The sequence below is a fragment of the Orcinus orca genome, chromosome X (assembly GCF_937001465.1).
Source record: "Orcinus orca chromosome X, mOrcOrc1.1, whole genome shotgun sequence".
In the NCBI taxonomy this organism is placed as follows: Eukaryota; Metazoa; Chordata; class Mammalia; order Artiodactyla; family Delphinidae; genus Orcinus; species Orcinus orca.
The window spans coordinates 102,699,342-102,718,201 of NC_064580.1; the positions used below are offsets into that span (position 1 = coordinate 102,699,342).

Sequence of the window (18,860 nt, forward strand, 5' to 3'; positions counted from 1 at the left end):
CTTTCTTTTGATTTCCATTTGTATGAAATATCTTTTTCCATCCCTTTACTTTCAGTCTGTATGTGTCCCTAGGTCTGAAGTGGGTCTCTTGTAGACAGCATATGTATGGGTCTTGTTTTTGTATCCATTCAGCGAGACTGTGTCTTTTGGTTGGAGCATTTAATCCATTCACGTTTAAGGTGATTATCGATATGTATGTTCCTATGACCATTTTCTTAATTGTTATGGGTTTGTTTTTGTAGGTCGTTTCCTTCTCTTGTGTTTCCCACTTAGAGAAGTTCCTTTAGCATTTGTTGTAGAGCTGATTTGGTGGTGCTGAATTCTCTTAGCTTTCACATGTCTGTAAAGCTTTTGATTTCTCCATCGAGTCTGAATGAGATCCTTGCCGGGTAGAGTAATCTTGGTTGTAGGTTTTTCCCTTTCATCACTTTAAATATGTCATGCCACCCCCTTCTGGCTTGTAGAGCTTCTGCAGAAAAATCAGCTGTTTACCTTATGGGAGTTCCCTTGTATGTTGTTTGTCGTTTTTCCCTTGCTGCTTTCAATAATTTTTCTTTGTCTTTGATTTTTGCCTGTTTGATTACTATGTGTCTTGGCGTGTTTCTCCTTGGGTTTATCCTGTATGGGCCTCTCTGTGCTTCCTGGACTTGGGTGGCTATTTCGTTTCCCATGTTAGAGAAGTTTTCGACTATAATCTCTTCATTTATTTTCTCGGGTCCTTTCTCTCTCTCTTCTCCTTCTGGGACCCGTATAATACGAATGTTGTTGTGTTTAATGTTGTCCCAGAGGTCTCTTAGACTGTCTTCATTTCTTTTCATTCTTTTTTCTTTGTTCTTTTTTGCAGCAGTGAATTCCACTATTCTGTCTTCCAGGTCACTTATCCATTCTTCTGCCTCAGTTATTCTGCTATTGATTCCTTCTAGTGTAGTTTTCATTTCACTTATTGTATTGTTCATCTCTGTTTGTTTGTTCTTTAATTTTTCTAGGTCTTTCTTAAACATTTCTTGCATCTTCTCAATCTTTGCCGCCATTCTTTTTCTGAGGTCCTGGATCATCTTTGCTATCATTATTCTGAATTCTTTTTCTGGAAGGTTGCCTATCTCCACTTCATTTAGTTGTTTTTCTGGGGGTTTATCTTGTTCCTTCATCTGGCTCATAGCCCTCTGCCTTTTCGTCTTGTCTATCTTTCTGTGAATGTGTTTTTTGTTCCACAGGCTGCACGATTGTAGTTCTTCTTGCTTCTGCTGTCTGCCCTCTGGTGTGTTAGGTTATCTGAGAGGCTTGTGCAAGTTTCCTGATGGGAGGGACTGGTGGTGGGTAAAGCTGGCTGTTGCTCTGGTGGGCAGAGCTCAGTAAAACTTTAATAGGCTTGTCTGCTGATGGGTGGGGCTGGGTTCCCTCCCTGTTGGTTGTTTGGCCTGAGGCAACCCAACACTGGGGTCTTTGGTGGGGCTAATGGCAGACTCTGGGAGGGCTCACGCCAAGGAGGACTTCCCAGAACTTCTGCTGCCAGTGTCGTTGTCCTCACGGTGAGACACAGCCACCCCCTGCCTTTGCAGGTGACCCTCCAACACTAGCAGGTAGGTCTGGTTCAGTCTCCTATGGGGTTTCTGCTCCTTCCCCTGGGTCCTGATGTGCACAGTATTTTGTGTGTGCCCTCCAAGAGTGGAGTCTCTGTCCCAGTCCTGTCAAAGTCCTGCAATCAAATCCCGCTAGCTTTCAAAGTTTGATTCTCTAGGAAATCCTCCTCCCATTGCCGGACCCCCAGCTTCAGAAGCCTGACGTGGGGCTCAGAACCTTCACTCCAGTGGGTGGACTTCTGTGGTATAAGAGTTCTCCAGTTTGTGAGTCACGCACCCAGCAGTTATGGGATTTGATTTTATTGGCGTTTTTTTTTGGTTTTTTGTTTGTTTGCTTTGCGGTTCGCGGGCCTCTCACTGCTGCGGGCCCCCTGCAGGCTCAGCGGCCATGGCTCACGGGCCAAGCCACTCCACGGCATGTGGGATCCTCCCAGACCGGGTCATGAACCCGCATTCCCCGCATTGACAGGCGGACTCCCAACCACTGCACCACCAGGGAAGCCCCTGATTTTATTGTGATTGCACCCCTCCTACTGTCTCATTGTGGCTTCTCCTTTGTCTTTGGATGTGGGGTATCTTTTTTGGTGAGTTCCAGCGTCTTCCTGTCAATGATTGTTCAGCATTTAGTTGTGATTCCGGTGTTCTCGCGAGAGGGAGTGACATACAGAATCTGGTCTCACGCCCCTGCGCAGTGGCACGTCCGGCGCCTGGTAGGGCCGAGCACCTGGGAATCCTATCCCCTTATGTATCCATCTGGAAGCTTTTGACAGATAGATGTTTGGTTTATGGGTGATGGGCCATCATAATGCCTAAATCAGTTACACTACCCTCTTCTAGCTTTGAAAATTCTATTCTGAGACATTTGACAATTTCTATTCTCTAATTTGCTTGCCTAAGGTGTGACAGGTGCACAATAACTTTTCATTTCCATGCTGCATTATAGGATAATCTTTTTGAAGACATTTTAAGTGACAATTAGGGAATTCATGTGAGTTAAAATTCACCAGTGTTATCAATGTGAAAATAACTGAAGTGACGATCAAATGAATAGATGCCTTACATTCATAACTAACTTCTAGTACATGCAGGCTCCAACAACCAAGGCACACCTTAGTCCTCTGTCGGCATCTGGCAGATTTCTTTCAACAGAAGTCATAAGATTCATCCTCATTTCAGAATAGGTAATGTGAAAAAGTCTTAGAATCAAAGAAATATGGTATTTAACTATTTGGAAAAAAAATGGGATTGTCCAAGTGAATTGGATGTCTTTGTACTTTATGATGCTGCGTATAACAATAGTAATGACAAAACTCTTGAGATACCTAAAACTAAAAGTTCACTTTTATGGTGTAAGTATTTTTTTTCATATGGTGATAAAATAATCAATGTCAATTTCTCCGTAGAACTACTTTCTGCTTTCTTCTTCAATGGATAAAACAGTCAGGCTATGGCACATTTCCAGAAGAGAATGCCTTTGCTGTTTTCAGCATATAGATTTTGTCACTGCCATAGCTTTCCATCCAAGAGTAAGTATTTACATGTTTTTTTGTTATACTATGAGGAAGGTGAGGGAACCAGGTTTCTCTGGAGGGTAATTGGACTACAGGAAAAAAATTATTAATATCCACATAGTTAAGAGCAACTTAATTTAGTGTTTCATTCTGCTTTAAAAATAAGAAAGGAAATAAATATTGTGCTAATCTTCATTAGAAGAGCTGGAAATATTATAGTCTAAATATGACAGTGAAAAGTCATCCCAAATCTTTAATAAGACCTGCAGGGTATAAATAAAGAAATAAAATATCTTATTAAAGAGGAGAGAGGTTGGAGACAGTGGAAGAAGAAAAGACGGCAGGTAAATAAATGAGAAAGGGAAGCATATAGGCAGGAATAGTTGTAGGAGGGTCAGGAAGGGAAGAGACAAAGAGGAAAAGGTTGAAAGAGGCAAAGACCAAAATTCATTACAAGATAGACTGAATTCCTATTTCAGGTCTGAAAACATTGTTAATCTTGAGATCCCTTCATACTCATTTTCAATGTAGAAAATCCTTTAATATCTTTCCTCTAGAAAGAATTTCATATGATTTCAACTAAAGGAGAAAAATCTACCATCATGGACTCCAGAGCTATCTTATGCCCTTATAGGATAGAGCCACCAAATGCATGAGGCTAGAGTAGTTTTAGTTCTTTGCAGCTGTAAGCACAAGGGATGTCACGTGTTGGCACTGCTTCACTAGCTAGGTTGAAATAAGTGGAGGGCTTGAGCTGACCCTCGTTGACTTTCCCTCCACTACATTTGTGTATGATTACATTTCCAATCATGTCCTCATCTCTATGTGTTTAGTACCCATTGTCTTTTTAATGCAACCTTTCAATTATATTGACATTTCTTTCTCTCCTTCCCCAAATTAAGAGAGAAGAATGACTTTTTTCTCTCAATATAATTACCCTCCCTGGGCAGGCTTATAACATAGGCAGTAATAATTCTGAACCCTTAGAGAAGATTTTATTAAGAACTTTTGAAAATTAAAAATGCTTAATCTATGTTAATACTGTATCAGTTTTGACCATCAAGCTTTCGAGGCTTCTTTCTAAATAATATCCCCATCCTGTCACCTAAGGGTGCAACAAAAGGGTAGATTTTACCCCTGTCAGCACCTGTGAGCAAAATCCCCCCACCTCTATTTTAACTATAATGTATCAACATGGAAAGAGAGGGGTATTAGGTGGTAATAGTTATCTATGTAGTACTTTATTATTAAGGTTTCTGTTTAGTCAATAATTTTCCTGTACTTTTATTTGGTTTTATTTTGGAAGCTGAAAAGCCTTATTTCTAAAAATTCTACTGACCTGGAGAATTTATGAGAGGGGCTAGGGAAGAGTGGGGTGGTGTTGACATTTTCCTAGGAAATATGACTCTATCAAATAATGTTACCTAGAAGAAACGAAGCAGAGTCATAAAAGAAATAGCAAAATGGAGATACACACACATGTACACACGTGTATATACGTATGTAAATAAAATTCTGAGTTGTAAGCCCAAGATGAAGTATTTTTATTTGTTCAGCACTTCTGCTGGTAGACATTGAGTTGAGCCTACTGTACCATAGCCATAAAAATGCCTATTCTATGAAGGTTATCCTTGACGGGCTTGAGAAGTGGGTAAGAATAATAATCTTGAGTGGAGAAGAAAATCTGTTTCTTGTTTTGGCATCCCAATTATTTTATTTTCTTTTTAATTCTTATGTTACCAAAAATTAGAGTAGCTTCATGGTAGGCTTGGTTTAGTTTAGAACAGGGTTTCTAAACCTTGGCACTAATGGCATTTGGGGTTGGATAATTCTTTTTCGTAGAGAGAGGAAAGGCTGTCCTGTGCATTGTAGGCTGTTTAGCAGCATTCCTGGCCTCTACCCACTAGATGTCAGTAGCGCCCCACCCTCTAAATTGTGACAATTCCAAACTGTCTCCAGACATTGCTAGATGTCTCCTGTGGGGCCAGGTTGCCCCCAGCTGAGAACCCCTGGTTTGAGATTGAGAATTTAAATAGTGAAGCAATTCTCTGCTGACAGGGTATCAGAGTTCCAAAAATTGACTGGTTCTGTGGGCTAACTGGCATTAGTTACTCTTTTATCCATCTGTTACATGTATCCCAAGGAAGGTATGGGCAAATGTACCATTTTAGGATAGTATTTCCCAAAGCATGTTCCTTGAATTTCTAGCCCTGCTAGATATCCCTACCTGACCCCCAAAAAAGTCACCCGTTAAAGATTCAGAGTGCGTGTTAACTGAGAATCCTGTTTAACTTTGTGTAACCCAGAATTCTCAAACTTATTTGACCACAGAACCCTTCTACACAATGTATACTCAAACACATTATCTATTAACATCTATACCTTGGGAAAAGCAGTTTAAGGATATGATAAAGTGATTAGAATGTCATTCCTCCAAAATGAATACTGAGCTTTCTAATTGTTGTTATTTTTAGTGACTGAAATAATGCTTACTTTAATACTTTTAAAATGAAATCTATATATTTTAACATTATTTCTAATAGACTTAATGTATTGATTTGCTAATGAGTTTTTCTTCATGTGATAAAATGAAAGCTTCCTCTTTCATCACATTTTTAGGATGACAGGTATTTTCTAAGTGGGTCATTGGATGGAAAGCTCCGCCTTTGGAACATACCTGACAAAAAAGTGGCTTTGTGGAATGAAGTAGATGGTCAAACAAAATTGATCACAGCTGCAAATTTCTGTCAGAATGGCAAATATGCAGTGATTGGGACATATGATGGCAGGTGTATTTTCTATGATACAGAGGTAAATGACTGTCTTGTATAAATTACATACTTGAATACATAGATACTTCTGTGGTTTGGAATAAGTTGGTGTATCCTGTCTGGGCTTTAACTGCCTTATCTGTAAATTGGGACAAATAATACCATGTTTGTCTGTGAGTTGGCTCAGATGATCTTTGAGTTTCTTTCTAATTCTGATCTTTTTAAATTGTGATTTTTTTTTTTTTAGCATTTGAAATACCACACACAGATACATGTCCGATCTACCAGAGGGCGCAACAAGGTTGGAAGAAAAATTACTGGCATTGAACCTTTACCTGGAGAAAATAAGGTACTAGGTATTCAAAACCATCTGTCTCCACACTATATATAGACTCCTGAAAGTAAGTTCTTCATATCTTAGCTAAGAATATATTTCCTTTCCTATGGAATATTGCTTTTTCTAGTTTTGAGATATATTCTGTATGTGTCTAACACCCTTTTTTGGTTGTACCTTAGCACAGATTAAAAGATGGTATTTTTAACTTTTCCTTTGATTTGTTTTTAGATACTGGTAACTTCAAATGACTCCAGAATCAGACTATACGATCTTAGAGATTTGTCACTGTCCATGAAGTATAAGGGTTATGTCAACAGCAGCAGCCAGATCAAAGCAAGTTTCAGGTAAATTGACAATGAGGAATTCCCAAAAGGGATCAGAACATTTCTCCCCTACTCCCATTTTTCCATTGATCTATGGCTTATGTTTATATGGTGCTGTTAGTTACTTTGCAGTTTTACAACTGGTGTCTCATATTATCAGTCCTACTTACATTATCCAGCTGTTTGGTAGAGTTCGAATTGCCCCTGCTCTGTGGATGAAGAAACCAACACCCAGAAAATTAAGTAATTTGCCTAAAGTCACACTGGTAGTTGCAGAACCAGGATTAGAAGACCCAGCTCCAGAATTTGTGCTTTTGTACTTTCATGTATGCTTTCTAAGAGGAGATTTACCCCACCACCGCCCACCCCACCCATGGTCTTGATCCTTTTAGGTACAGAAGCTAATAAAGCATTTCGAGACCCTAAAGTACAGTGTCCTGTACTTATACCTTTGCATATCATTATTATTTGAACTGTTAGTTTGGGATCTGCAGGCTCTCCTGAAATACCTACCTTTTCTTCCTTTATAGCCCTCCTTATTTCAGCTCTTTTCTTACCAGTTCTCCTTTCTTCTTGAATTACCCAGTAATTTAATTGGTAAAGCATTCTGCTTCTCTCTTTTATCTCTTAAGTAAGCACTCATCCCAGTGTGGGTTAACCCAGCAGCAGTTACCTAGAGCTTCGATGAAAATACTAATGCCACTGGCCACCCATGTCAAACCTACACGTTCAGGACCTCTGGAGTGAGACTAGGAGTCTGTATTTCAACAAGTTCTCTTGGCTGTTTTCTTACGTGTTTCAAACTAGGAAGCTCTGATAGGGGGAAACCTAAAAAAACCCACAACTTTGATTTTATTTTTCTTTCTTCCCTAAATGTAGCCATGATTTTAGTTACCTCGTTAGTGGCTCAGAAGATAAGTATGTTTATATCTGGAGTACTTATCATGACTTAAGCAAGTTTACTTCAGTGAGGAGAGATCGTAATGACTTTTGGGAAGGTATTAAAGGTAAGTAAATGCATACTTTTATGTGTCTTATAAGTGAATAAAGTTAAAATGGAGATGTATTATAAGTAAATTTGTATAGGCTTTATTTCAGAGAGATAGTTTGGCAGTTTTAACTGCTTTCGCATTGTATTGGCTTTGTTTGATTTTTCTGTACCAAGGAAGAACGTATACTTGTCTAAAATTTGAGAAGTCATGGAATCTCAGAACTTGTATGTGGTTTTGGTGGGGTGTTTTTTTTTAACATCCTTATTGGAGTATAATTGCTTTACAATGGTGTGTTACTTTCTGCTTTATAACAAAGTGAATCAGCTATACATATACATATATCCCCATATCTCCTCCCTCTTGCGTCTCCCTCCCACCCTCCCTATCCCGCCCCTCTAGGTGGTCACAGAGCACCAAGCTGATCTCCCTGTGCTATGCGGCTGCTTCCCACTAGCTATCTGTTTTATATTTGGTAGAGTATATATGTCCATGCCACTCTCTCACTTCGTCCCAGCTTACCCTTCTCCCTCTCCGTGTCCTCAAGCCCATTCTCTACGTCTGCATCTTGATTCCTGTCCTTCCCCTAGGCTCTTCAGAACCTTTTTTTTTTTTAATTTTTAGATTCCATATATATGTGTTAGCATACGGTATTTGTTTTTCTCTTTCTGACTTATTCACTCTGTATGACAGACTCTGGGTCCATCCACCTCACCACAAATAACTCAATTTCATTCCTTTCTATGGCTGAGTAATATTCCATTGTATATACGTACCACATCTTCTTTATCCATTCATCTGTCGATGGACACTTAGGTTGCTTCCATGTCCTGGCTATTGTAAATAGAGCTGCAATGAACATTGTGGTCCGTGACACTTTTTGAATTATGGTTTTCTCGGAGTATATGCCCAGTAGTGGGATTGCTGGGTCATATGGTAGTTCTATTTTTAGTTTTTTAAGGAACCTCCATACTGTTCTCCATAGTAGCTGTATCAATTTACATTCCCATCAACGGTGAAAGAGGGTTCCCTTTTCTTCGCACACTCTCCAGCATTTATTGTTTGTAGACTTTTTGATGATGGCCATTCTGACTGGTGTGAGGTGATACCTCATTGTAGTTTGGATTTGCATTTCTCTAATGATTAGTGATGTTGAGCATCCTTTCATGTGTGTGTTGGCAATCTGTATATTTTCTTTGGAGACATGCCTGTTTAGGTCTTCTGCCCATTTTTGGATTGGGTTGTTTGTTTTTTTGATATTGAGCTACATGAGCTGCTTGTGAATTTTGGAGAATAGTCCTTTGTCAGTTGCTTCATTTGCAAATATTTTCTCCCATTCTGAGGGTTGTCTTTTCGTCTTGTTTATGGTTTCCTTTGCTGTGCAAAATCTTTGAAGCTTCATTAGGTCCCATTTGTTTATTTTTGTTTTTATTTCCATTTCTCTAGGAGGTGGGTCAAAAAGGATCTTGCTGTGATTTATGTCATAAAGTGTTCTGCCTATGTTTTCCTCTAAGAGTTTGATAGTTTCTGGCCTTACATTTAGGTCTTTAATCCATTTTGAGTTTATTTTTGTGTATGGTATTAGGGAGTGTTCTAATTTCCTTCTTTTACATGTAGCTGTCCAGTTTTCCCAGCACCACTTATTGAAGGGCTGTCTTTTCTCCATTGTATATTTGTGCCTCCTTTATCAAAAGTAAGGTGACCATATGTGCATGGGTTTATCTCTAGGCTTTCTATCCTGTTCCATTGATCTATATTTCTGTTTTTGTGCCAGTATCATACTGTCTTGATGACTGTAGTTTTGTAGTATAGTCTGAAGTCCAGGAACCTGATTCCTCCAGCTCCGTTTTCTTTCTCAAGATTGCTTTGGCTGCTCGGGATCTTTTGTGTTTCCATACAAATTGTGACATTTTTTGTTCTAGTTCTGTGAAAAATGCCACTGGTGGTTTGATAGGGATTGCACTGAATCTGTAGATTGCTTTGGGTAGTATAGTCATTTTCACAATGTCGATTCTTCCAACCAAGAACATGGTACATCTCTCCATCTCTTTTGTATCATCTTTAATTTCTTTCATCAGTGTCTTATAATTTTCTGCATACAGGTCTTTTGTCTCCTTAGGTAGGTTTATTCCTAGGCATTTTATTCTTTTTGTTGCAGTGGTAATTGGGAGTGTTTCCTTAATTTCTCTTTCAGATTTCTCATCATTAGTGTATAAGAATGCCAGAGATTTCTGTGCATTAATTTTGTATCCTGCTATTTTACCAAAATCATTGATTAGCTCTAGTAGTTTTCTGGTAGAGTCTTTAGGATTCTCTATGTATAGTATCATGTCATCTGCAGACAGTGACAGCTTTACTTCTTCTTTTCCAATTTGGATTACTTTTATTTCTTTTTGTTCTCTGATTGCCATGGCTAAAACTTCCAAAACTATGTTGAATAATAGTGGTGAGAGTGGACAACCTTGTCTTGTTCCTGATCTTAGAGTAAATGGTTTCAGTTTTTCACCATTGAGAACGATGTTGCCTGTGGGTTTGTCACATATGGCCTTTATTATGTTGAGGTAAGTTCCCTCTATGCCTACTTTCTGGAGGGTTTTTATCATAAGTGGGTGTTGAATTTTGTCGAAAGATTTTTCTGCATCTATTGAGATGATCATATGGTTTTTCTCCTTCAGTTAATATGGTGTATCACATTGATTGATTTGTGTATATTGAAGAATCCTTGCATTCCTGGGATAAACCCCACTTGATCATGGTATATGATCCTTTTAATGTGCTATTGGATTCTGTTTGCTAGTATTTTGTTGAGGGTTTTTGCATCTATGTTCATCAGTGATATTGGCCTGTAGTTTTCTTTCTTTGTGTCATCTTTGTCTGGTTTTTGTATTAGGGTGATGGTGGCCTCGTAGAATGAGTTTGTGAGTGTTCCTCCCTCTGCTATATTTTGGAAGAGTTTGAGAACGTTATGTGTTAGCTCTTCTTTAAATGTTTGATAGAATTCGCCTGTGAAGCCATCTGGTCCTGGGCTTTTGTTTGTTGGAAGATTTTTAATCACAGTCTCAATTTCAGTGCTTGTGATTGGTCTGTTTATATTTTCTGTTTCTTCCTGGTTCAGTCTCGGAAGGTTGTGCTTTTCTAAGAATTTGTCTATTTCTTCCAGGTTGTCCATTTTATTGGCATAGAGTTGCTTGTAGTAGTCTCTCATGATCCTTTGTATTTCTCCAGTGTCAGTTGTTACTTCTCCTTTTTCATTTCTAATTCTGTTGATTTGAGTCTTCTCCTTTTCTTTCTTGATGAGTTTGGCTAAGGGTTTATCAGTTTTGTTTGTCTTCTCAGAGAACCAGGGTTTAGTTTTATTGATCTTTGCTGTTGTTTTCTTCAGTTCTTTTTCATTTATTTCTGCTCTGATCTTTATGATTTCTTTCCTTCTGCTAACTTTGGGAGTTTTTTGTTCTTCTTTCTCTAATTGCTTTAGGTGTAAGGTTAGATTGTTTATTTGAGATATTTCTTGTTTCTTTTGGTAGTATTGTATTGCTGTAAACTTCCCTCTTAGAACTGCTTTTGCTGCATCCCATAGGTTTTGGGTCATCGTGTTTTCATTGTCATTTGTTTGTAGTTATTTTTTGATTTCCTCTTTGGTTTCTTCTGTGACCTCTTGGTTATTTAGTAGTGTATTGTTTAGCTTCCATGGGTTTGTATTTTTTACAGATTTTTTCCTGTAATTGATATCTAGTCTCATAGCGTTGTGGTCGGAAAAGATACTTGATATGATTTCAATTTTCTTAAATTTACCAAGGTTTGATTTGTGACCCAAGATATGGTCTATCCTGGAAAATGTTCCATGAGCAGTTGAGAAGAAAGTGAATTCTGTTGTTTTTGGATGGAATGTCCTATAAATATCAATGAAGTCCATCTTGTTTAATGTATCATTTAAAGCTTGTGTTTCCTTATTTATTTTCATTTTGGATGATTTGTCCACTGGTGAAAGTGGGGTGTTAAAGTCCCCTACTATGATGGATTTGGTTTCTTTTAAGAAAATATTTTTGGGTTTTAAATAGTTCTTAGTTACTTATATGTTAGTTTTTAAAGGTACTTGCATATAACATACACTATTATGTTTTTTGAAATATTATGCTTTTTGTCTTGATGTTTAGAATCAAGTTTATTAGTTGTCTTAAAGTAAATTTTTTTCCCCAGCCCATAATGCAGTTGTTACATCAGCCATCTTTGCTCCAAACCCAAGTTTGATGTTGTCTTTGGATGTGCAGTCTGAAAAATCAGAAGGGAACGATAAAGGTGAAGATGCTGAAGTTTTGGATAACATGCCCTCTGGTAGGTATTCATATTTTATTTGTCCTTCGTTTTCTCTAGTCAGCCTTTAATAGCCTCATTGACCTGTGGGTATTATGAGGTCTTCATGAGTATGAAGATTATTTCCTTTATGCAACATAATGGTTGTCAGATGTTCATTTCTGAACATTTTGATAATATAGTTCTTGCAAGTTTTACTTCTTTTAAATTCACCTGGGAATTAAAACTGAAACTTTTGAAAGTTGGTAATTTTTTTTATGGACAACTATTCTCTTTAGAGAAATGCAAACCAGACATAAATACATACAAGATAAATTATCTGTCTCTGCTGCACTATAATCTCTGTGAGGGCAAAGATTTTATGTGTTTTATTTATTGTTGTAGGGCCAGCGCCTAGCACAGTGCTTGCCTGCATATAGTAGGTGCTTAATAAACATTTACTGAATAAGTGAATTAAACCAAAATGAAAGCAGTGTTCTTTTCTAATTGCCACAAATTTACAGCTTCTCATAGATAGCTATTTACAAGCCAGTAATTCTTGCCCTTTGCAGCAAATACTTTGAGAAGGAATAGTACTTTCAGTTATATAAAATGCTCAGATTAAGAAGTAAAAAGAAACCGTCAAGTAGTATTGAGCGCCAATTATATAAAAATGGTCCCTCTTAATTCTTAAGAGTAAGGTAAAACCATGGAAACTTGGACCAGTTGTTAATGAAAACAAGTTTGTATTGTTAAAATCTATTGCAGAATATTTTATTAAATGTGTTTTCTCACTTTAGAGACTATAACCAGGCCTTGTAGAGAGTTATAAAGTCACAACAATAGATACAATGTAGTAAGAGTGCTTCTAAAAGTATTTGAATACTGAAAAGTTCTCAAGCATTTTTCTCATTTAATATCAAGTAATTTCCCTTGCGGCATTATTTGCACTATACACTGTACTAAATACACTATTTCTTCTGTCTGTGAAGAAAAATTTTGATAGCAAAGATGAACTTCAGTCTAGCACTTCTTTCTTTTTTTTTTTTTTAATTTAAACATTTATTTATTTATTTATTCATTTGGTTGCGCTGAGTCTTACTTGTGGCAGGCAGGCTCCTTAGTTGTGGCATGTGGGATCTAGTTCCCTGACCAGGGATCGAACCCAGACCCTCTGCATTGGGAGCGTGGAGTCTTATCCACTGTGCCACCAGCGAAGTCCCTAGCACTTCTTTTATTACCAGATTTAAAAATCAACCAACTCAGAATTATTACACCTTTACTAAATGCCTGTTTGGAAATTTCTTTTCATTTTCTTTTTTTTTTTTCTCACAGTCAAATCCTACTTCTCTCTTCTAAATTAAGTCATTTGGTTGGTTTTTTTTCCTTTTCTTTTTCCCCAATACCTTTTTACACTCTGCACATTTCCCCTACACATTGAACAGAAAATTCTAGCTTTTTAAACCATTTGAGGAAAAATGAAAAGTACCTTTTTTAAACTTCTCAAACTGCACCATATTAACATGGTTCAGTTATTACTTCACTGCGTCCTTTTTAAAGAGGCACAACTTTGGATCATACTCAGATTTGTGTTTGCTGTTTTGTACCTGTGTAGATATACTCTAAGAATAAACTCTTAAACTCGGGGTATGAGATCATAAAATATATCTGATTGCCCTCCTCTTTATTCTGACGTATTTGGCAACTTAAGCTTCGGTTTTCCTCATGTTTAAAATGGTGATAATACCTCGTTTATAAGGTTGTGATATGGGCAGAAGACCTCAATAGACATTTCTCCAAAGAAGACCTACAGATGGCCAACAGGCACATGAAAAGATGCTCCACATCGCTAATTATTAGAGAAATGCAAATCAAAACTACAGTGTACACACACACACACACACACACACACACACACACACACAGGAATATTACTCAACCATAAAAAAGAATGAAATAATGTCATTTGCAGCAATGTGGATGGACCTAGCGATTATCATATTAAGTGAAGTAAGTCAGTTAAAGACAAATATATCACTTATATGTGGAATCTAAAAAATAGTACACATGAACGTATTTACAAAACAGAAACAGACTCACAGACATAGAAAACAAACTTATGGCTACCAGTGAGGAAGCGGGGAGGGATAAATTAGGAGTATCTCCAAATCACTTTGCTGTACACCTGAAATTAACACTATTTTAAATCAACTATACTTCAATTAAAAAAAAAAGATACAGCTGACAACTAAAAAAAAAGACAAAACAAGGTTGTGAGAAGAATTAAAGATAACACATGTAAGGTGTCTAGCAAAATGCCTGGCATGTAATAGACATTATCATCTTCATTATATTGTATCTTATAAGGCATTATATATATATATATATATATATATATATATATATATATATATATATATATATATATGATGAATTATTTTCTTCTCTAGCCTTTCTGATATCCCTCAGTTGTTTGCTGCTGCTTCTGCTGCATAGCACTACTTTGAGATATACCAAAAGTGTGGTTAGGAATGTTCAGCAGCTTAGCATATGTTTTTAACAAATCTAAGTGAAACCATTTTGTCTAACTCATCCTGTACACAACTTCCCAGTTAAAGTTTGGATTATTTTCTTCCTTACTAATCAGTCCTTCTTAAGCCCACAATTTTTGCCTATGCATAATAGTTAACACTGAATTTTGTTCATTAAATGTTCTTACCAGCAAATGTAAGTGGTAAGCGTTTTTGCCATTCAGCGTAGTAGCTACATGGTTCTTCAGTATGGACTGGAAAGGCAAAAGGTTCTCTCAGTATTCACAGAGTGATCGTGTGTGCTTCATTTCATGGCAGTTCCAGTATGTCTGCTGTACAGTAAACCTTACTGTCAACCTCATTAGTGAACACTGTTGGCAAAAGACTTGCCCAGCTGATCCCATCCTGCCAACATTCCAGTCCTGGGGCTGAATAACATGCTAGCCTCTTGTCGCGAAATGAAGAATTAGACAACTTAGAGGCCTTGGCTGTCTGGGAGTAAATCCAGGCATCCTGGCCCCAAGGGACCATAATCTCTCCTTAGCTACCAGGAAAAGAGCAGCTAAGACAAGGTAAGTGGAAGTGAGCCTCAGAGAGGAGAGGTACAGGAGGATGAAAGGATCACAGGAGCAAGCCAGAAAAGAGAGACTGAAGACTGGGAGAGGTTCTTCCGCCCCAAAGGTAGAGGGTCATGGGCATGTGACAGTTGTGGCAGCAGGCTTCATATTCTTTTAAAATCAACTAAAAACTTTCTTTTATGCTTTTAAGGTATTATGAAGACAGATAACACAGAAGTTCTTCTCTCTGCTGACTTCACTGGAGCAATCAAAGTGTTTATTAACAAAAGGAAAAATGTATCTTAATTTGAAATGACATTTAAAATAAACATATCAGTAAGTTTCTATATGTATCAGAACTGAAAAAGAGTTATAGTGTTTCAGGCCAACATCCTTTTTTTAATTTTTATTGGAAGTTGTTCAAATATAATATATTTTTTGAGAGGCAACGTTAATGATCTAGTAAACCCGGGACTGATAGACTAGAAAGGAATGTAGCTAGAATAACATTGCCAAACATTAGGCTTTACGTTTTGTTATGTTTGTGTTATATAATTGTGAACATGCACAGGTTTCTGCATGAAAATATATTAATATATTAATCACATGTGTGTGCCTTTTGGTTACATGCACTAAATCTAACAGAGTTAAATTATTTCAGTGGCTCTTTTGGCCTCTTACTGAGGGGGAGTGTCTTGTTTCTAGCTTAAATAATTTCTTTTGCACAAAATTTCATTTTTAAGAGAAGTGGTATCTTTTGACTGAGTTAATATTTTTTAAATGTTATATAGGTTTTCAATAGGTCAACAACCATGTGTAAATGGTTTTTATAAATTTCTCAATTTGGGGACTTTTTTGTGTGTGGTCTAAATTGTGGACTTAAGATTCTTTTTTTGTATGTGTGTATGTGTGTGTGTGTGTGTGTATATATATATATATATATATATATATGTGTGTGTGTATATATATATATATATATATATATATATATATATATTCTTTTTTTTTTGCCACACTGGAGCACAATGTTTCCTATGTAAAGAATTCTTTTCATTCTTTTTTTTTTTTTTTTTCTTTTTTTTTTTTTCTCTTTTCATTCTTTATCCATGAGCACCAGGCTTTGCTCACTTAAAAAAATTAAGCCACATTAAGGAGTGAGTCTTCTTTTTTTACAATAATGTAAAAATGGACAGTTTACATTTTTTAAAGCATTGTAGTTTTAAAAATTAAGCTGTTTTGTGTTGTTGAATTTGAAAGCCTTTGTAAATATTGATATAATGTACCAATGAAATAACATCTGGGGTGATGAACCCTGATAATGTTGTTGATGGTTAGCATATGTTTCTGAAAATTAAATATGTATTATTAAAAGTTGGTGGCCAAAACTTGTTAAACATATGACTTTATTTTCAGATGACTTCGGTAAATTGAGAAATGTAAAAAAACCAAAATCTTGTTTTATAATTTGATTTTTAGCAAGCAGAGATCAAATTTTGGACCCCTAAATTATAATGCATTAGCTACATACCTTTAAGAAAAAAAGATTTTAATTCTAGTTCTAAAATGAACACTGCTAACAGTTCATCTGTATGCTTATATGTTCTTTACTGCATTTGTTTTCAGTATATAGGTGAGAAGCTGGAGAGCCGTGATCACATCCTTATCAATCAGCATGGTCTTTTAAAAAAAATTTTATTTTATTTATTTATTTTTGGCTGCGTTGGGTCTTCGTTACTGCACATGGGCTTTCTCTAGTTGCGGTGAGCGGGGGCTACTCTTTGCTGCGGTGTGTGGGCTTCTCATTGCGGTGGCTTCTCTTGTTGCAGAGCGTGGGCTCTAGGTGCACGGGCTTCAGTAGTTGTTGCTCGCGGGCTCTAGAGCACAGGCTTAGTAGTTGTGGCACACAGGCTTAGTTGCTCCGCGGCATGTGGGATCTTCCCGGACCAGGGCTCGAACCCGTGTCCCCTGCATTGGCAGGCGGATTCTTAACCACTGAGCCACCAGGGAAGCCCATCAGCATGGTCTTGAGGTGTCATGGATTTTCTAGTTCATTGCATATTATTTGCCTTGGTTTTACCCCTATGCTGCTTTCTTCCTCTTGCCAGTGCTTTGCTTTCTCCTTCCCCTCCTCTCACCTCCCTCACACTTCTCTCCCCACCTCTGCTCACTTTTCTGTACTCTACCTGACAGACCGAGTTGTTATGCCATTGGTTTTTTAACCAGTCACTTTCGTAGTCTCAGGGTCTGGATGGCAGTGTGATTGGTCTAGTGTGTCAAAGAATTCAGTGTCTTCAACCCTCTTGGCTTTCACTGACTTCTGCCTGAGGCCTTGTAGTCTGACGCGGTGCTAGATGTTTCAACTGCAGATAATCAGCGTGTTGCCAATATGAATATTTCCTGATAAGTTTTATGTGGTTTCTTGAACAAAAAGGCAAAAAATAGTTGGGATACAAGCTTAAGAGAACAATACTGACACTTCTAAATTTCGTTTTATAAATTGTTGGCTATCACTATATAAATACACTGTGAAGTTACAAGTCAGAAAGTGAGTTTGAAAATGTAGCATGAAGATGTATACAAAGAAAAATTGAACAATATTTTTCCCTAAAATGAATATTAGAAACTCACTGTAATAAGTTGTGTGGTATTATAGGAAGGAGCACAGATTCTAGAATTAGATAAACTTAGATTTGGTTTCCTCTGTTAGCACCTTCCTTGAGCAAGTTATTCTGTATTAATTTCCATGTCCTTATCTGTAGTACAAGAATATCTAACGGAAATTATAAAGATTTACTGAGAAATCGTGTATGTATAAAGCTTGGTACCTAGCCAGTAGGTGTACTCAACAAACACACATTTCTCACTGCCTCTCCCGAATCCCTGAGTACCCTCCTAGACCAAAAAAAAAAAAAAAGATGTGGAAGTGCTTTCTAGATATTGAGATTTCATGGACAAATAGTATTTTAGGGATTGACATAGGACACCAGCCTTTTTCTGCCAACTCAACACTTTTAAAAACTGCCACCGTCTACTATCACCTCATCATAAAAGAGAGAACATTTTAATACTAAAAAAGTCACTAAGAAAAGTTAAGCACAATCTTATCTTAGAGCAACAAACAGTCTAAAGTGAATAAACCTAGCTTTTGAAAAAAGTAACCATATTACCTTATTTTCCCTTTTTCCTTTGGTGAAAATTTCATCACAGACTTGGTGTGGCTGCCTGAACAAATTTAAAACCACATTTCATTGAAAACTCTTTGAAGAGTCATATCGAGCCTTCCCCTGCCTCCATCTTGTTTACCTTAATTGGAATTAAAATATGAATGACTCAACAGATTTAGCATGCCATTTTCTCTGGTCTTCAAATTATACAGCTGGGTAGTTGCTTTTTATTCTTTGAAATATATGTTTAACATTAATACATCCATCCCCAAAATTCTAGTTTCAGTTGTATAATTTTGAGAGCCAGCTCTCCTCACTGATACGAAAAAATCAAATTATCAGAATGTTTTTAAGTTATTTAATTATTATGGGGATTCAAGATAAAGTTTTCAAAAGAAAATCATTCCCAGTTTCACTGGTTTCTAGCTTCCTGCCTTCTTCATTAAGCAGATGTTTATTGAACACCTACTATGTACAGACCACTGCTGGGACTAGAAAAGAATAAGGCAGCAGCCATGTGCCAGAGGAGCTCACAGTCTGATGATGGAGAAGATGGCCACAGAAACAAGTAAGAGACTTGGAACTATCTTGTGGCTGTGGCCCTAGAAATGCCCCTTCTCATCCTATCCCCTGTCTGTTCTACCCTTCCTAGTAACTCATGGCAGCCACTTGATTCTCAGGCCCATCTTAGTTCATCTAATGTTACAAATAGCAAGGATAATATGGGTAAAAGACCTTATGAGTAAGCCATAGGTAAGGTGGAAAAAATGGAGTACCCACCATGCCAACATCTTCGCTGGTCTCTGG

The 18,860-nt window shown here is 37.2% G+C and overlaps 1 protein-coding gene across 2 annotated transcripts in view; it reads left to right on the top strand.

The window, feature by feature from the left end:
* WDR44 (WD repeat domain 44) overlaps window positions 1-15,820 on the top strand; it is an 82,996-nt gene extending 67,176 nt beyond the window's left edge. For both annotated transcript variants that reach the window (XM_004285093.3, XM_033415464.2), the window contains 7 exons: window positions 2,984-3,106; window positions 5,711-5,902; window positions 6,110-6,211; window positions 6,428-6,543; window positions 7,402-7,529; window positions 11,709-11,843; window positions 15,101-15,820. In XM_004285093.3, coding sequence (XP_004285141.1) covers window positions 2,984-3,106; window positions 5,711-5,902; window positions 6,110-6,211; window positions 6,428-6,543; window positions 7,402-7,529; window positions 11,709-11,843; window positions 15,101-15,195 — 891 coding nt within the window. In that variant the 3' untranslated portion in view covers window positions 15,196-15,820. The remainder of the gene's footprint in view (window positions 1-2,983; window positions 3,107-5,710; window positions 5,903-6,109; window positions 6,212-6,427; window positions 6,544-7,401; window positions 7,530-11,708; window positions 11,844-15,100) is intronic.
* Window positions 15,821-18,860: the final 3,040 nt, after the last annotated feature.